Source organism: Triticum aestivum, chromosome 1A (genome assembly GCF_018294505.1).
Source record: "Triticum aestivum cultivar Chinese Spring chromosome 1A, IWGSC CS RefSeq v2.1, whole genome shotgun sequence".
Classification (NCBI taxonomy): domain Eukaryota; kingdom Viridiplantae; phylum Streptophyta; class Magnoliopsida; order Poales; family Poaceae; genus Triticum; species Triticum aestivum.
Genome location: NC_057794.1, coordinates 13,517,858 through 13,536,042, shown reverse-complemented (window position 1 = coordinate 13,536,042; position 18,185 = coordinate 13,517,858). Strand labels below are relative to the sequence as shown.

General features: G+C 41.7%; 1 protein-coding gene across 1 annotated transcript; it reads right to left on the bottom strand.

The window, feature by feature from the left end:
* Window positions 1-529: 529 nt before the first annotated feature.
* LOC123186015 (transcription initiation factor IIA subunit 2) lies at window positions 530-5,396 on the bottom strand. The gene is made up of 4 exons (XM_044597817.1): window positions 5,163-5,396; window positions 4,384-4,522; window positions 4,207-4,257; window positions 530-947 (listed from the first exon to the last, which is right to left on the bottom strand). The coding sequence occupies exons 2-4, from the start codon at window positions 4,510-4,512 to the stop codon at window positions 807-809; spliced, it is 321 nt and encodes a 106-aa protein (XP_044453752.1). The 5' UTR covers window positions 4,513-4,522; window positions 5,163-5,396; the 3' UTR covers window positions 530-806.
* Window positions 5,397-18,185: the final 12,789 nt, after the last annotated feature.

The following is an 18,185-nucleotide window of genomic DNA, read 5'->3' as shown; positions in this document are numbered from 1 at the left end:
CATGGTCAGCAGCAATCAGACCTGAACTGAACTGAAAGGTGGCCATTGCCAGTGGAAGCCACCTCATGCATGCACGCAGTTATTATTCCTTCTCTCTCTCTCTCTCTCTCTCTCTCTCTCTCTCTCTAGCCCCTCTGGCCTCTGCTCTGGCCCTGCACAGAAAAGCAGAGCAGCTCTGCTCACTCTTGTCACCGGTCATTCGGCTCTGCTGTGCATGCGCTCAGCTTTGATTCTCTTCTCTGCCACCAATTGCAACAATAGCTTAGCTTGCAGGGCTGTGCTGCCTGGTGCAGGCTTGGCATTGGAGCTCAGCTCAACACGGAGGGGAACACATACATCTTGACTTTTCCAGCTGAAACTGCATTGCAAACAAAACAAGGTTTGCCAAGAAAAATGCCTGCTTTTCTGCTTGCTGTTGGCAGCAACAAGCATTTCTCGGCCAGAAAAATCCCAGCTACATATTAATAACATCGCAGCCTGTGAAAATCCGGCATAAGTTCGGGGAAAAACGCCGTCATCACACAAGATGTGCTAAATGTCTCATCACATTTCCAAACAAAGTTTTGATTGCTACTTACTCATTCCAGTCACCAGTTATATCAAAAGTTCAGGGAAACAACATTACACGGCAAGGATCGGAAAAAGTTCTGTGGCTGCGATGCGATGCGATGCTCTAGGGTCGCATCGCATGAGATCCTTCTACAGGTACCCATGGATTATGAAGAGGGTGGTGTGGTGGTGGTGGTGTTCTCTAGCGGAGGCGGGGATCGAATGAGCCCCGCCTCCGGGAGTCGGCAGCGAGCTGCTTATTGGCTGAGTAGCTTGGAGTCGCAGGCCACGATCTTCACCTTGCCCACCTGCTCGGTCGTCTCCTCGTTCTTGAACTGCGCGTCCGTCAGGATGAATGTCCACACGTTGTCGCAGAACCTGTAGGTGTGCAGATGGCCCTGCATATATACACAGAAAAAAAAAGGAACATGAATGAGTATTATTCTGACAAAGGTTATCACTCTAAGCTGGATGCAGTGAGAATCATGGCAATGAGAAGAAAAAGTCTGAACTAGAGCTGAATTTCGTAGCGACGGCATTAACCTGATGGATTATCAGCGCAATGCGGAATTGAGTTATCAGCACACAGTCTGAGCTACAGCTGAAGCAGACAACAGGGTGTGCAGATGGCCTTGTACCCAGAAACGGACAGGCATGAGGAATGCAGATGCAGTGACGACCATGTCAATGAGAAGCACGCAAGTCTGAACCACAGCTCAATTTGTGGTGACAGTATTAAAAAGCTGGAAATATCTCCCCCCGAATCAGTCCACGCATCGACTAAAAGAGATCCATTAAACAAAAGAGGTTTCCTAGAACGGCAAAGAGTATCTGGGTTTACTGAACCAATTGGACAACTCCACGTTTTCAAGAAAAATTCAAGTTGTTTTTGTGGGAACAGTTTCAGCAAATTGACAGGAGATTGATCGATGCCAGGTTCCATCCGTAAAGTTGCAACCAAGAATCCAGGTCAATGCCAGGTTATACACACACCGTCAACCCTCTAGAAGAACGCCACACAAGCAGCAACAGGAAGCCAGGAACCAGTCCATGCTTGCACCCTCTGTGCTCTATTAGCTAGGCCCAGCAACGTACAGAAAAATGGTGATTATATGCTTTAGATGTTTTCGAGTACAAAAAACAGGCTACAGGCAGCATTTATGAGCACACAAAGGCACAAGATTGAGTTAGTGATGATGGTGGCTCGTTGTATAGCCTCCAGTAACAAAGATATCAAATGCAGATTGCTGATCGAATCTGAATTCACAATGTTTGTTGTAGCATTAGCATGCTGGTCAATTTAAAAATGGACCAGAGCCTGCTCTGAGTGGTGTTACTTAAAGATATCATTGATCTGGTTCTCCATATCTGTTACTCGCAATCTTAGGGTTTCCTGCAGGCATTTGCGAACGCAAACTTATTCAAGGAAGCCAGCAGCTAAGATCAACTGGAGTTTGTATAGCTGGGTGTTATGTGGTGGGATATTGGTGGATGGAACGTGGCAGAGGTGGTAGTCATGGCTGTTGATAGGGAGAAGTTTCAGCTGCAGGCAAGGGCGCCAGGGCGGCCCACACAGGGTGGTAACAGAGTTGAGGAGGGAATAGGGTTTAGTCTGCTCACTGGGGAGTGGGACCAACAACATGCCCGGGTACCACCTAGTCTGCTCACTGTTTAGCAATTTCAAAGATAATAGTAATATGATGTGTACCACAAAAACTGTATATGCCTATATTTTTTGTTTCATGCCACAAGTGGCATTTGTTCAGAAGGTGTTGCAGGTCAATTACCTTTGGTTTCTATAAAAAGACAGGGGACTCCTTTTTGACAGAAAAAAAATGTAAAAGTGCTACACGTAGTTGAAAGCAAACAAAATAATTGTTCAATCCAGAAAGACAGGGGATTCAAGTTTCTGATCAGTTCTCTACCAGGTTCAAATACAATGTGGACACAAGGAGTCAATGAAATCCTTTGGCAACTGAACCATGAACGAGACAGAGTGTCTTCTGGGGTGGCTGGCTAGAGCAGGCTGAAAGTGCTCGCAGCCCGCCCATCCGCGTTCGAGGCTCAGCCTCCGCAGGTGTGGTGCTGGTTGGGCGAGGTTTTTTTTAGGGTGAATCATGAACCATCATATCTGATACCAAAAGTCATTTAAAACTATTGTTGACAACTTCAGGCAAGCGAAAAATTTCAATGCGTGCCACTCCAATTCATTTGTGCCGTAAAAGGATTTTTTTTCAACATACAGTTAATGTCAACATGTCAATGTTTTGGATATAAAGGAAATCCAGCAGGATATTTGTGAATCACCAACGCATGTTAATGTCTTGGATAGTGAGAAAATCCAGTAGTATCTGAAATCATGCAAATCGAGGTGACTGATACAAAAGAAAAATAAGAAATACTCCCTCTGTCAACAAATATTTAAGTAGTGATCTAAAACGTCTTATATTTGTTTACAGAGGGAGTAAGTGGCAGCTTCAGAAGCTCCTTTTTTAGTTGTAAAACATGCATTATGTCGACATGTTTTGTTTTGCAAAAAGTTCTTTTTTTACACAATTCCAGAGTTACCCCAGATTGTGCGACATCCCTAGAACTCAGAACAACGTATACAAACAGATTCCCCAGGACCTTTGCCCTTTACGGCCTTGGAAACAGTGAACCATATCTAGTAATCAATGAAATCCTTAATGGCGCCTGCTATGGTGAAAGATGGCACCTGCTATAGTGAACCATGAGCAAGACCAAGCGTCTGCTCGGGTGGCTAGCTAGAGCGGCTGAAGTGCTCGCAGCCTGGCAACCCGCGTTCGAGGCTCAGCCTCCGCAAAGTTTGGTGCTCGCCTTTCTTCCTAGCAAAAGATGCCACCAAGGGCTAATCCTGTTTGGTTTAGTTTTTTTACGGTGAACCTTGAACCACAATCAGATATCAGAAGTTATTTGATACTATGTTGATAACTTCATTCATTTTATTCAAGATCAATCAGGCAAGCAAAAAATCCCAACGCGTTCCACTGCAATTCATTTGTGCTACAAAAGGATATTTTCTTCCAAATTCCATGTTAATGCTTTGGTTATTGAGAAAAACCAGTACTGTTTGACATCATGTAAATTAAGGTGACCGAAAGTCCGAAACTATGGTCACAATGAGTAAGTGGTAGCTTAAGAAGATCTTTTTAGATATGAACACAGATTATGTCAAGTTGTCAACAGGTTTTGTTTAGTAAAACAGGTTTTTTACACAATTCCAGAGTTTCCCCAAATTGACTGACATCCCTTGAACTCAGAACAACGTATGAAAGACATATTTCCCAGGATCTTCGCCCTTATGGCCTTGGAAACTGTGAACGATATCTTAAGTAAGCAATATATGTAGCAAAACAAGAAAAGTTAAGGTTTGTTTCCTTTACAGAGGTCTGCGATGTGAACAAACAAGCTAAACTGCAGTGCAAACTTAGCACTGGTACCACGTGTCGTGCGGATATTGATTGACCGCTATCTAGAACAGCAAAACTATTTATTATACCCCAAAAGGTCATAACCTTTTTAGAACCCGACAAATTAATTCACAGCAGCATACGGCAAGTAATAACGAGCCCACCGAGCAGGCAAACACCGAAATGGCGCGAAAAATGACAGCTTTTTTTTTTCCGAACCACGTACCTTGACAGTAACCTTGCTCTTCACTTGGGTTTCCAGTGCGTCCGTCATAGACTGCACACACGAGAAACACAGACATACCATAAATCAAATCATCCACAAGATAACTAGAATCATGCTCCCCCAATCTGAAGGGGAAGACTGGCGGCAACCGAAGAAAGAACGTCTCAGCGGTCGCACCTTATCGAACTGGACAAGCACTTGGATGGCGAGCTCAGGGCTGAGGGTGCCGCTGGAGACCATCTCGTCGAGCGTCTCGGTGAGGCACATGCCAATGGTGGACCGCCTGTACAGCTCGAAGGTGGCCATATCGTTTCGCCTGCGCCAAACAAGCACGCTTTTGTCAGATATTAGCAGCAAGCTAGATAAGTATCCATTCATGTCACATACAGAGTAAAGACTAGTACTAGACTAGTACTATAACAACAAGCAGAGCCGATTCATCCATGCCATGTGAAACTGTGAATCGTCTCTGAACAAAAGATCCCCCATTTGATGATGATTCGATACGAACAAGCACTAAGCTAGTACTACTACTACACATCAACCACAATCAATGGCCCCTCCCTCCCGTGCGTCATCTGGCCGGTTCCTCTGCTAGATGCAGATCAGCCAATCCCCCGCCCCCGCAAGGAACGACGAATAAAAAGATCTCTTTTTTTTCCGGCGGGGTTCCGTTCCGCTCCATTCCGGCGGCATCTCTCCTCCCACCGAATCCATCGAGGAATCCGCCAAGCCCAAGGGCGAATCCCCCCTCCCACCGCTAACGGACGAACGAACGAACGAACGAACGAACCCTAGAAAAGCAGAGCGGAGGGCCCGGGGACGGCTTCCCGGCCCGTTCCGGCGGGCAGGACTGATCCCGGACGGACCAACAAGAACCCGGAGACAGAGCAACACAGCAGGCAGCGATTCGATCTGCGCAGCGGAATCGAAGGGGCGACGGAGAGGGGAATCACCTGCGGTGCGGATTGATGATCCCTCGGGGGCCGAGATCCGGCGGGTCCTGGAGCGGAGCGCGGCGAGGGGAGGAGGAGGTGGGAATGGGTTCGGATCGGGGGAGGGGTTCGAAATCGGGAGGCTTTATATGCTGGGAGACGAAATTGGGGATTATATATAGGGAGCAGGAGCAGGCGGATGAGGAGCTCCCTCTGCTTATCGCTCTCTGTCTCTCTGTCTCTGCTCTCTCTGCCCCTCCGGCTCTTGGTGGCCGCAGGCTGGTCGGCACCGGTTGACGGTTCTGCCCCTGGCCCACGGTGACCACTCATCATGGGCTGGGCCGGGCCGGGCTGGGATGTGTTTGACCGTGGGCCGGAGCCACATGGGCCAACACAAAATCAGTTCCCAAATACTTTCTCCGTTCTAAAATATAGGGTGCCCGTGCTTTTCGAGATTCAACTTACACCATAAATTTAACCAACAAGATCGATTGTGTCGGGAACATAAATTTACACACTCCTGGCAAGCTCAGCATCTTCGATGAAAAAAAAAACTAATTCTATTTATTTATTCTTGTTGTCATTTGCTTCTGAATCTACTGTCAGGGCCGTCCAGGGGCCTGTGCGGGCTGTGCGACCGCACAGGGCCCCCAAATTCCAAGGGCCCCCGATCTTGGGTCAATGTCATGTATATTATTTTTGCTTTGGGCTTTTTTTTCACTCCTAGCACAAAATTGGGCCCGGACTGGGCGTGCTCCTCAACCTGTCGATGGATCAATCGATCTAGGTCGTGAAAGGATTGATCCCTTCGTCTCCTGCCGTCGGACGTAGCTCACAGCTTTGCCAACATGAAGAATTGCTTCCATGATTCTGTTGGCCGTTGGGGTCTCGGCAAGTCACAAATCGCACTGTACAAGTAAAAGGAGCGGGTGGCCAAGACCAAGGTGATGGCATCACCGATCTGTTCACCGGGTTTTCTCAAACTGAATCCCTGTTTATATCAGACTATGTTCTATTGAATTACAATATTAATGAGTACATGTGCATATGAATCAGTTTTTCATCAATCAAATTGTCCAGGGATGATATATAGTAGGCTCCAAGCTATCACACACCAAGATTTCCCAAATAGTTTTTTTGTCAAAAACTCAGGTTTAGTCTTTTTTTTGTTTTTATTTCTTGATAAGCCTATAATTTCGGTAGTGTTTGAATTCATTCATATTTGTTTATATAAAAAAGCCAAGTACCTAGAAATTTTAGGGGCCCAATTGGCATTTCGCACCGGGGCCCCAAATTTCTGGAGACTGCCCTGTCTACTGTTCATGAGGTAGTAAATGAGTCTCGCCTCATCCATGGATTATCGCGTGGTGAACCGCTTTCTCCTCCCCTCTACCTCTTCCTTGGCCAGACTCTTCTAATTGATCTCAACCAGTACTTGGCCCGACCTGCATTGGCTAGTTGAGATTGTGACAATAAAAACACGGTGAGCGGCAACCGTGGTGAATGTGGAGTGACAGAGGACCGAAGGCAAGTGTCAATGTAATTGGCCCAAGCATCCTCTCATTGGAGCAGAGGAGCTAGATGAGCTCGACGTGAATGGCAAAGAAACATAAGATTTGTGGGCTCCTCCCAAAGAATGCCATGTTGGTGTGCAACTTCAGGATTCTCCCCACAAAAGGCATGCAGAGGGGCGGTGGAATCCTTCCATCAAGATAGACTCATAGGCTGGGTAAAATAGGGTGACTGGCCCGTGCCTCCAAAGGACATACTCAAATACTAAATATATGACGTTGTGCTGTCACACATTTCCTCCAAAAGATTATCGGATACGTTAACAAATCTTAATATCAGGAGCGCAAGTTCACACTACATATCTATAGTGCATATCACGTAGGAACAAACCAATCTGAATGACAAAGCTAAGTTTAATTAGTTACGCCCTTATGAAAATATATGTTAACTAAATTTCTATGTTTACAAGTTTTTAGTTGAGAAACGGGCAGGGGATACTGTACACACTGAATCGAAATTCAAATAACCAAACCATAAGTATGCAGACATAGAATTAGCAATTTTTTGGTGTTCTTTGATTATTACAATAATGATTATTCTTTGAATACAAGTACAAATCATGCGCAACTTACTATTGAACCCAACTTGCAACATATTCTATAAATGGTTCTTAGCTAATAATACACTGGTTATTTGCTTAGAAATCACTATCATGATATATAATGATATTAAAAATCTATATATGATAACACACACACACACACACACACACACACACACACACACTCACACTCACACACACACACACACACACACTCACACTCACACACACACACACACTCACACACTCACACATATGCAAAAAAATCAAAAAAATTATATATAATTCATGCAACTTCCAAAATTAATTCAAATATAACTTTTTACATTATATAGTTTAATACACATTACAATTTTATAGCTAAGAATAATATGACAATTTATCTAATAGTTGTGCTTATCTATGATAGTCAAGTAATAGAAATTAAACCATTAAGTTTATAGTATGATACAATTTATTCAAATAAGTACAAAAGTTTACTATAAATTCTGTAGTGTCACTAATGGATCAAATATTTTTGTCACCAGTTTTCTTTTTCGTTGTTTGATACTCTCTCCAATCCTCTTTACCCTGCAAATAACTCACAGCCTATATACCAAAGAGTTTAGCTTTTGTCTTATGTTTGACCATTTTACCCTTGAGTGGATCGAATGACATGGATCAGGAAAGTTGTACATAATAAATATGCACAATGACGATGCTAGGATCTAAACTTTGTTTTGTCAAGCTTTAATAATGATTTCTTAGATCATAAAAATGAATAAAAATATATTACTTTATTGGTAGTAGTCCTTTTGCGATCATGCATAATTTGATATGTATTGATAATATTATTGGTGCAAAACTAATAATAAACTGAAATCATGAACAATTTTCGTTTCACAAACATTTTTAATGAGATCGTGAACATCTTTCAAATTCACGAATTGTTTTATAAACTGTGTATAGTTATCGACTTCATTAACATGTTTTTTCTGAAAATGTGAACATTTTTTGCATATATAAACATTTTCTTAAATCTAGAAACAAATTTTCAAAATCTTTAAAATTGTTTGTTTGACGAACATTTTCTTGAAATGCACGGAATTTTTTTGAATAGATGAAATTTTTTATCCACAATCACTATTTGATTTTGGTCAACATATTTTAAAATTTCATGAACATTTTTTGAATTCACGAGCATTTTTTAAAACACACTAACATTTTCTCAAACACATGATTTTTTTTCCGAATACAGGTGTTTTTTATGCTGCGAGATCCGGGAGGTCCGGGGCGCGGTGCGAAGAGGGTTCGGATGGGGGGAGAGGAGTGAGGGGATGGGAGGGGAGGTTCGAAATCGGGAGGCTTTATATGTTAGGAGACGAAATTGGGGATTATATATAGGGAGGGAGCAGGCGGATGAGGAGCTCTCTCTTCTTATCGCTCTATGTCTCTGCTCTCTACCTCTGGCTCTTGGTGGCCGCAGGCTGGCTGTGGCTGGTCGGCACCGGTTGACGGTTCTGCCCCTGGGCTGCGGGCCCCCACCCTGGGCCTGGGCCAGGATGCATTTTGTGTGTGATCGATCTGACCACGGGCCGGGGCCGGGGCCGAATGGGAATCAAACTTTTTTCCTTTGCCATAATAATGTGTCGTTGCTACTATTATTATGCAGCGCAAACTCCCCTCTCATTAGGGTTTGGCTCCTCCGGACGGCGGTTTCGCCCCGCCATGGAGACTTCCTCCCTCGTCGTTGCTGGCCGGAGTCCTATACTCCCGGCCCCCCACGGCCGGATCGAGGAGAGATTACGGCCCTACTGTCCACGGAAACCACTTTTTAACGGACAAGAGATCTGACAGGTAGTTTAGCTGAGGCCCCCTGGCTCGGGTCTGAGCAACATGAAAAAGATGATGAAGGAACTAGGCTGATGACCCACAAGTATAGGGGATCTATCGTAGTCCTTTCGATAAGTAAGAGTGTCGAACCCAACGAGGAGCAGAAGGAAATGATAAGTGGTTTTCAGCAAGGTATTCTCTACAAGTACTGAAATAAGTGCTAACAGATAGTTTTGTGATAAGATAATTTTTAACGAGCAATAAGTAACAAAATTAAATAAAGTGCAGCAAGGTGGCCCAATCCTTTTTGTAGCAAAGGACAAGCCTGGACAAACTCTTATAATAGGAAAAGCGCTCCCGAGGACACATGGGAATATCGTCAAGCTAGTTTTCATCACGTTCATATGATTCGCGTTCGGTACTTTGATAATTTGATATGTGGGTGGACCGGTGCTTGGGTGATGTTCTTACTTGAACAAGCATCCCACTTATGATTAACCTCTATTGCAAGCATCCGCAACTACAACAAAAGTATTAAGGTAAACCTAACCATAGCATGAAACATATGGATCCAAATCAGCCCCTTACGAAGCAACGCAAAAACTAGGGTTTAAGCTTCTGTCACTCTAGCAACCCATCATCTACTTATTACTTTCCAATGCCTTCCTCTAGGCCCAAATAATGGTGAAGTGTTATGTAGTCGACGTTCACATAACACCACTAGAGGCTAGACAACATACATCTCATCAAAATATCGAACGAATACCAAATTCACATGACTACTAATAGCAAGACTTCTCCCGTGTCCTCAGGAACAAACGTAACTACTCACAAAGCATATTCATGTTCATAATCAGAGGGGTAATAATATGCATAAAGGATCTGAACATATGGTCTTCCACCAAATAAACCAACTAGCATCAACTACAAGGAGTAATCAACACTACTAGCAACCTACTAGTACCAATCCCGAACTTGGAGACAAGAATTGGATACAATAGATGAACTAGGGTTTTAAGAAGAGATGGTGCTGGTGAAGATGTTGATGGAGATTGCCCTCTCCCGATGAGAGGAGCGTTGGTGATGACGATGGCGATGATTTCTCCCTCCCGGAGGGAAGTGTCCCCGTCAGAACAGCTCTGCTGGAGCCCTAGATTGATTCCGCCAAGGTTCCGCCTCGTGGCGGCGGAGTCTCGTCCCGAAAGGTTCCTTATGATTTTTTCCTCGACGAAAGACCTCGTATAGCAGAAGATGGGCATCGAAGAGCCAACAGGGGGCCCACGAGGTAGGGGCGCGCCCTGGGGGGTAGGCTGGGCCCCCACCCTCGTGGACAGGTGGGCCCCCGTTTCGTGAACTTCTTCCGCTGGATATTTTTCATATTTTCCAAAAATGACTTTCGTGGAGTTTCAGGACTTTTGGAGTTGTGCAGAATAGGTCTCTAATATTTGCTCCTTTTCCAGCCCAGAATTCCAGCTGCCGGCATTCTCCCTCCTTATGTAAACCTTGTAAAATAAGAGAGAATAGGCATAAGAATTGTGACATAATGCATAATAACATCCCATAGTGCAATAAATATCGATATAAAAGCATGATGCAAAATGGACGTATCAACTCCCCCAAGCTTAGACCTCGCTTGTCCTCAAGCGAAAGCCGATAACGATAAATATGTCCCCATGTTTAGAGGTAGAGGTGTCGATAAAAATAAAATACGGACATGAAGGCATCATGATTATTCTCATAACAACAACTTATATAGATATTGTCATATGATTTCTTATGCTCAAGTAATAATCCATTCACAATGCAAAGTACGAATCATAAACTTTATTGAGAACTAACAAACTATAATCTCGGTCATTGAAGCAATTGCAATTTATCATAACATCAGAAAGAGTCTATGTCAGAGCTTAAAAGCAAGTCCACATACTCAACTATCATATAGTCTTTCATAATTGCTAACACTCACGCAATACTTGTAGTTACGGAGTTTTAATCGGACACACAGAAAGATAGGGGCTTATAGTTTCGCCTCCCAATTAACCTTTTACCTCAAGGGTAATGTCAACAATAATAACTCATGCTCCCCTACATCCAATTAGGTACATATATCAGGATCTTTCCAACATACTGTGCTTGCCAAAGGATAAAATGAAAAAGGAAAGGTGAAAATCACCATGACTCTTGCATAAGGTAGAAGATAATAATAAAAGATAGGCCCTTCGCAGAGGGAAGCAGAGGTTGCCATGCGCTTTTATGGTTGGATGCACAAAAATTTAATGCGAAAGAACGTCAGTTTATATTGCCACTTGTGATATGAACCTTTATTATGCAGTCCGTCGCTTTTATTTCTTCCACATCACAAGATCATATAAAGCTTATTTCCCCCACACCAACCAATCGTACATATTTAGAGCAATTTTTTATTGCTTTGCACCGATGACAACTTACTTGAAGGATCTTACTCAATCCATAGATAGATATGGTGGACTCTCATGGCAAAACTGGTTTAAGGGTTTTGGAAGCACAAGTAGTATCTCTACTTGGTGCTGAGAATTCGGCTAGCATGAGGGGGAAAGGCAAGCTCAACATGTTGGAGGATCCATGACAACATACTTTATCTCAGACATAAGAAAACATAACTCATTACGTTGTCTTCCTTGTCCAACATCAACTCTTTAGCATGTCATATTTTAATGAGTGCTCCCATTCGTAAAAGATGTCAATAATAGTATATTTATATGTGAACCCCTCTTTCCTTATTACTTCCTATTAATTGCAATGATGACCAAAGCTATGTCTGCCAACTCCCAACAACTTTTAATCATCATACTCTTTCTATGTGAAGTCATCACTCTCAATAATATCAATATGATCTATTTGTTTCTTTTTATTTTTTTCTCTTTTCTTTTATTCACTCAAGATCATGGCAAAATAATCAAGCCCTTGACTCAACACTAATCTTTATTATATATATCTAGCTCACAGACTCGATTACATAGAGAGATCATAAAGCAAAACTCAAAACTAGATCATGCCATAAACTTTATTCTTCTAGATCAAGATACTACCAATAGGATCGAACTAAGAAAAACGGTAAAGATAGGAGTTGTGATGGTGATACGATACCGGGGCACCTCCCCCAAGCTTGGCAGTTGTCAAGGGGAGTGCCCATACCCATGTGATTATGTCTCCTTTGTCGGTGAAGAAGGTGGAGGTGTTGTCAACTTAGTTGATGGCATAGACTTCTCCCTTAATTTGCGCTTGAGGACAGCATTTTGATCCCTCAGATCATCAATCTCCCACTCCAGGGTTAATATCTTTTTGCATAGGTCCTGCTTATTTCCCTGCAAGAGACGAAAAGGGATAAACTCGAACTTTGGTCTCTTTACCCTATCAGGGAGACTTGACTTTTTGAACTCCACGTGCATGTCCCCAGGTTGAGGTAATGGGGCTTCGTCTTCATCTGAGCTCGTCTCCTCCTTCCCCTTGGGTTCATAGTCCTCTTCTTCCTCCGTGGTCCAACCATCGTGTTCCGCATCTCCATAGACCTTGGGATTTGCTAAGTAATCATCCACATAGCTTTCTCCTTCCGAATCCTGGGACGGCATATTGATCTAATCTGCAGTGGGACAGCTCGAAACAAGAACAGAGGATATTTGCATGATACAGGAGTCAAAACCTTCAGGAGATTATATAATGAATTTTTACCAACCAAAATACGTATCGTGTGATACGTCTCCAACGTATCTATAATTTTTGATTGCTCCATCCTATATTATCTACTGTTTTGGACTATATTGGGCTTTATTTTCCACTTTTATATTATTTTTGGGACTAACCTATTAACCGGAGGCCCAGCCTAGAATTGTTGTTTTTTGCCTATTTCAGTGTTTCGAAGAAACGGAATATCAAACGGAGTCCAAACAGGAAAATCCTTTCTGGAACGTGATTTTCTTCCCGAATAAGACCCAGGAGACTTGGACCCTATGCCAAGGAAGCCTCGAGGAGGGCACGAGGTAGGGGGGCGCGCCCTACACCCCCAGGCGTGCCCCCACCCTCGTGGCCCCACCGAAGCTCCACCGACGTACTTCTTCCTCTTATATATACCCAGTACCCCCAAACGAACAGATACGGAGCCAAAAACCTAATTCCACCGCCGCAACTTTCTGTATCCATGAGATCCCATCTTGGGGCCTGTTTCGGAGCTCTGCCGGAGAGGGCTGTCATCACGGAGGGCTTCTACATCATCATAGCCTCTCCGATGAAGTGTGAGTAGTTTACCTCAGACCTTCGGGTCCATAGTTATTAGCTAGATGGCTTCTTCTCTCTTTTTGGATCTCAATACAATGTTCTCCCCCTCTCTTGTGGAGATCTATTCGATGTAATCTTCTTCTTTTTGCGGTGTGTTTGTTGAGATCGATGAATTGTGGGTTTATGATCAAGTCTATCTATGAATAATATTTGAATCTTCTCTGAATTCTTTTATGTATGATTGGTTATCTTTGCAAGTCTCTTCGAATTATCCATTTGGTTTGGCCAACTAGATTGGTAGTTCTTGCCATGGGAGAAGTGCTTAGCTTTGGGTTCGATCTTGCGGTGTCCTTTCCCAGTGACAGAAGGGGCAGCAAGGCACGTATTGTATCGTTGCCATCGAGGATAACAAGATGGGGTTTATTTCATATTGCATGAATTTATCTCTCTACATCATGTCATCTTGCTTAAAGCGTTACTCTGTTTTTAACTTAATACTCTAGATGCATGCTGGATAGCGGTCGATGAGTGGAGTAATAGTAGTAGATGCAGAATCGTTTCGATCTACTTGTCACGGACGTGATGCCTATATACATGATCATGCCTAGATATTCTCATAACTATGCTCAATTCTGTCAATTGCTCAACAGTAATTTGTTCACCCACCGTAGAATACTTATGCTCTTGAGAGAAGCCACTAGTGAAACCTATGGCCCCCGGGTCTATTCTCATCATATCAATCTCCATCACTTTAATCTTGCGTTGCTTTTTACTTTGCCTTTTACTTTTCACTTTTCATCTCTATACCAAAAAATACCAAAAATATTATATCTATCAGATCTCACTCTCGTAAGTGACTGTGAAGGGATTGACAACCCCTAATCGCGTTGGTTGCGAGTAGCTATCATTTTGTGCAGGTACGAGGGACTTGAGTGTGGCCTCCTACTGGATTGATACCTTGGTTCTCAAAAAACTGAGGGAAATACTTACGCTACTCTGCTGCATCATCCTCTCCTCTTCGGGGAAAACCAACGCAAGCTCAACAGGTTGCAAGAAGAATTTCTGGCGCCGTTGCCAGGGAGGCTTACGCGAGGTCAATTCAAGATTCAGACTCCCGACAACGAGCCATTTCTGGCGCCGTTGCCGGGGAGTCTACGCAAAAAGTCAACATACCAAGTACCCATCACAATCCCTATCTCTCGCATTACATTAGTTGCCATTTGCCCCTCGTTTTCCTCTCCCCCACTTCACCCTTGCCGTTTTATTCGCCCTCTCTTTCTCCTTCTCCTTCTCCTTCTCCATTTGCCTTTTTCTCGCTTGCCTTTTGTTTGCTCGTGTGTTGGATTGCTTGTTTGTCGCGATGGCTCAAGATACTACCAAATTGTGTGACTTCACCAATACCACAATAATGATTTCCTTAGCACTCCGATTGCTCCTCTTGCCAACACTGAATCTTGTGAAATCAATACTGCTTTGTTGAATCTTGTTATGAAAGATCAATTCGCCGGCCTTCCTAGTGAAGATGCCGCTACTCATCTGAATAGCTTCGTTGATTTATGTGATATGCAAAAGAAAAAAGATGTCGATAATGATGTCGTTAAATTGAAGCTATTTCCTTTTTTGCTTAGAGATCGTGCTAAAGCTTGATTTTCGTCTTTGCCTAAAAATAGTATTGATTCTTGGAACAAGTGCAAAGATGCTTTTATCTCTAAGTATTTTCCTCCCGCTAAGATCATCTCTCTTAGAAATGATATTATGAATTTTAAGCAACTTGATCATGAACATGTTGCACAAGCTTGGGAGAGAATGAAATTAATGATACGTAATTGCCCTACTCATGGTTTGAATTTGTGGATGATTATACAAAATTTTATGCCGGATTGAATTTTGCTTCTAGAAATCTTTTAGATTCGGCCGCGGGAGGCACTTTTATGGAAATCACTTTAGGAGATGCTACTAAACTCCTAGATAATATTATGGTTAATTATTCTCAATGGCATACTGAAAGATCTTCTAATAAAAAAGTGCATGCGATAGAAGAAATCAATGTTTTGAGTGGAAAGATGGATGAACTTATGAAATTATTTGCTACTAAGAGTGTTTCTTCTGATCCTAATGATATGCCTTTGTCTACTTTGATTGAGAATAACAATGAATCTATGGATGTGAATTTTGTTGGTAGGAATAATTTTGGTAACAACGCTTATAGAGGGAATTTTAATCCTAGGCCATATCCTAGTAATCCTTCTAATAATTATGGAAATTCCTACAACAACTCTTATGGAAATTATAATAAGATGCCCTCTGAATTTGAGAATAGTGTTAAAGAGTTTATGAATTCACAAAAGAATTTTAATGCTTTGCTTGAAGAGAAATTGCTTAAAGTTGATGATTTGGCTAGGAACGTTGATAGAATTTCTCTTGAAGTTGATTCTTTAAAGCTTAGATCTATTCCTCCTAAGCATGATATCAATGAGTCTCTCAAAGCCATGAGAATTTCCATTGATGAGTGCAAGGAAAGAACCGCTAGGATGCGTGCTTCCAAAGATGCCTTTATTAAAGTGTGTTCTTCCAATTCCTATGAAAATCAAGATGAAGATCTAAAAGTTATTAATGTGTCCCCTATCGAATCTTTGTTTTGCAATATGAATCTTGATGAAACTGAATATGATCTTCCTTTACCTAGAAGGCGTTCTAAAAATTCGGAGTATTTAGATCTTTATGATGAAATTGATGAAAGTGGGATTGAAAGAAATAAAAATCTAGATGTTGCTAAACCCACTATATTGGATTTCAAGGAATTTAATTATGAAAGTTGCTCTTTGATTGATTGTATTTCCTTGTTGCAATCCGTGCTAAATTCTCCACATACTTATAGTCAAAAGAAAGCCTTCACCGAACATATTGTTGATGCTTTGATGCAATCTTATGAAGAAAAACTTGAGTTGAAAGTTTGTATCCCTAGAAAACTCTATGATGAGTGGGAACCAACTATTAAAATTAAAATTAAAATTAAAACTAAAGATCATGAGTTTTATGCTTTGTGTGATTTGAGTGCTAGTGTTTCCACTATCCCCAAAACTTTGTGTGATTTGCTAGATTTCTGTGATCTTGATGATTGCTCTTTAAACTTACATCTCGCGGATTCTACTATTAAGAAACCTATGGGAAGGATTAATGATGTTCTTATTGTTGCAAATAGGAATTATGTGCCCGTAGATTTCATTGTTCTTGATATAGATTGCAATCCTTCTTGCCCTATTATTCTTGGTAAACCTTTCCTTAGAACGGTTGGTGCGATTATTGATATGAAGGAAGGGAATATTAGATTCCAATTTCCATTAAAAAGGGCATGGAACACTTTCCAAGAAAGAAAATAAAATTGTCATATGAAACTATCTTGAGAGCCACTTATGGATTGCCCTCCAAAGATGGCAATACCTAGATCTATCCTCGCTTTTATGCCTAGCTAGGGGCGTTAAATGATAGCGCTTGTTGGGAGGCAAACCAATTTTATTTTTAGTTTTTTGTGTTTTTCTTCTGTTAGGGAATAAATAACCCATCTACCTTCTGTTTGGATGTGGTATTGTGTTTTAATTAGTGTTTGTGCCAAGCTAGACCTATTGGATCTTCTTGGATGATAGTTATTTGATCTTGCTGTAATTTCCAGAAACTTTGTGTTCAGTGCCCGAATTATTAAAAATAATCAGAACGTTATAAAATACTGATTGCAATTGCTTCTGATCAATAAAAAAATTGTCTAGGTATTCTAATTTTGGTAGATTTTTTGGAGTTCCAGAAGTTTGCGTTAGTTACAGATTACTATAGACTGTTCTATTTTTAACAGATTCTGTTTTTCGTGTGTTGTTTGCTTATTTTGATGAATCTATGGTTAGTAAAATAGTTTATAATCCATAGATAAGTTGGAATACAGTAGGTTTAACACTAATATAAATAAAGAATGAGTTCATTACAGTACTTTGAAGTGGTCTTTTGTTTTCTTTCTCTAACGGAGCTCACGAGATTTCTATTGAGTTTTGTGTTGTGAAGTTTTCACGTTTTGGGTGAATTCTTTTGATGGATTATGGAACAAGGAGTGGCAAGAGCCTAAGCTTGGGGATGCCCATGGCACCCCCAAGATAATCCAAGGACACCAAAAAGTCAAAGCTTGGGGATGCCCCGGAAGGCATCCCCTCTTTCGTCCACTTCCATCGGTAATTTACTTGGAGCTATATTTTTATTCACCAACATGATATGTGTTTTGATTGGAGCGTCTTGTATTATTTGTGTCTTTGTTTGTTAGTGTGCCACAATCATCCTTTCTGTACACACCTTTTGAGAGAGCCATACATGAATTGGAATTTGATAGAATACTCTATGTGCTTCACTTATATCTTTTGAGCTATGTAGTTTTGCTCTATGTGCTTCACTTATATCTTTTGAGCGTTATAATTTTGCTCTATGTGCTTCACTTAGATCTTTTAGAGCACGGTGGTGGTTTGTTTTAAATAAACTATTGATCTCTCATGCTTCACTTAAATTATTTTGAGAGTCTTAATAGCATGGTAATTTGCTTAATAATAATATGCTTGGTATTCAAGATTTGTGAAACTTTCTTTTGAGTGCGTTGAATACTAAGAGAAATTGAAGCATGATAATTGTTTTGAGATATGGAGGTGATAATATTAGAGTCATGCTAGTTTAGTAGTTGTGAATTTAAAGAATACTTGTGTTAAAGTTTGTGATTCCCGTAGCATGCACGTATGGTGAACCGTTATGTGATGAAGTCGGAGCATGATTTATTTATTGATTGTCTTCCTTATGAGTGGCGGTCGGGGACGAGCGATGGTCTTTTACTACCAATCTAT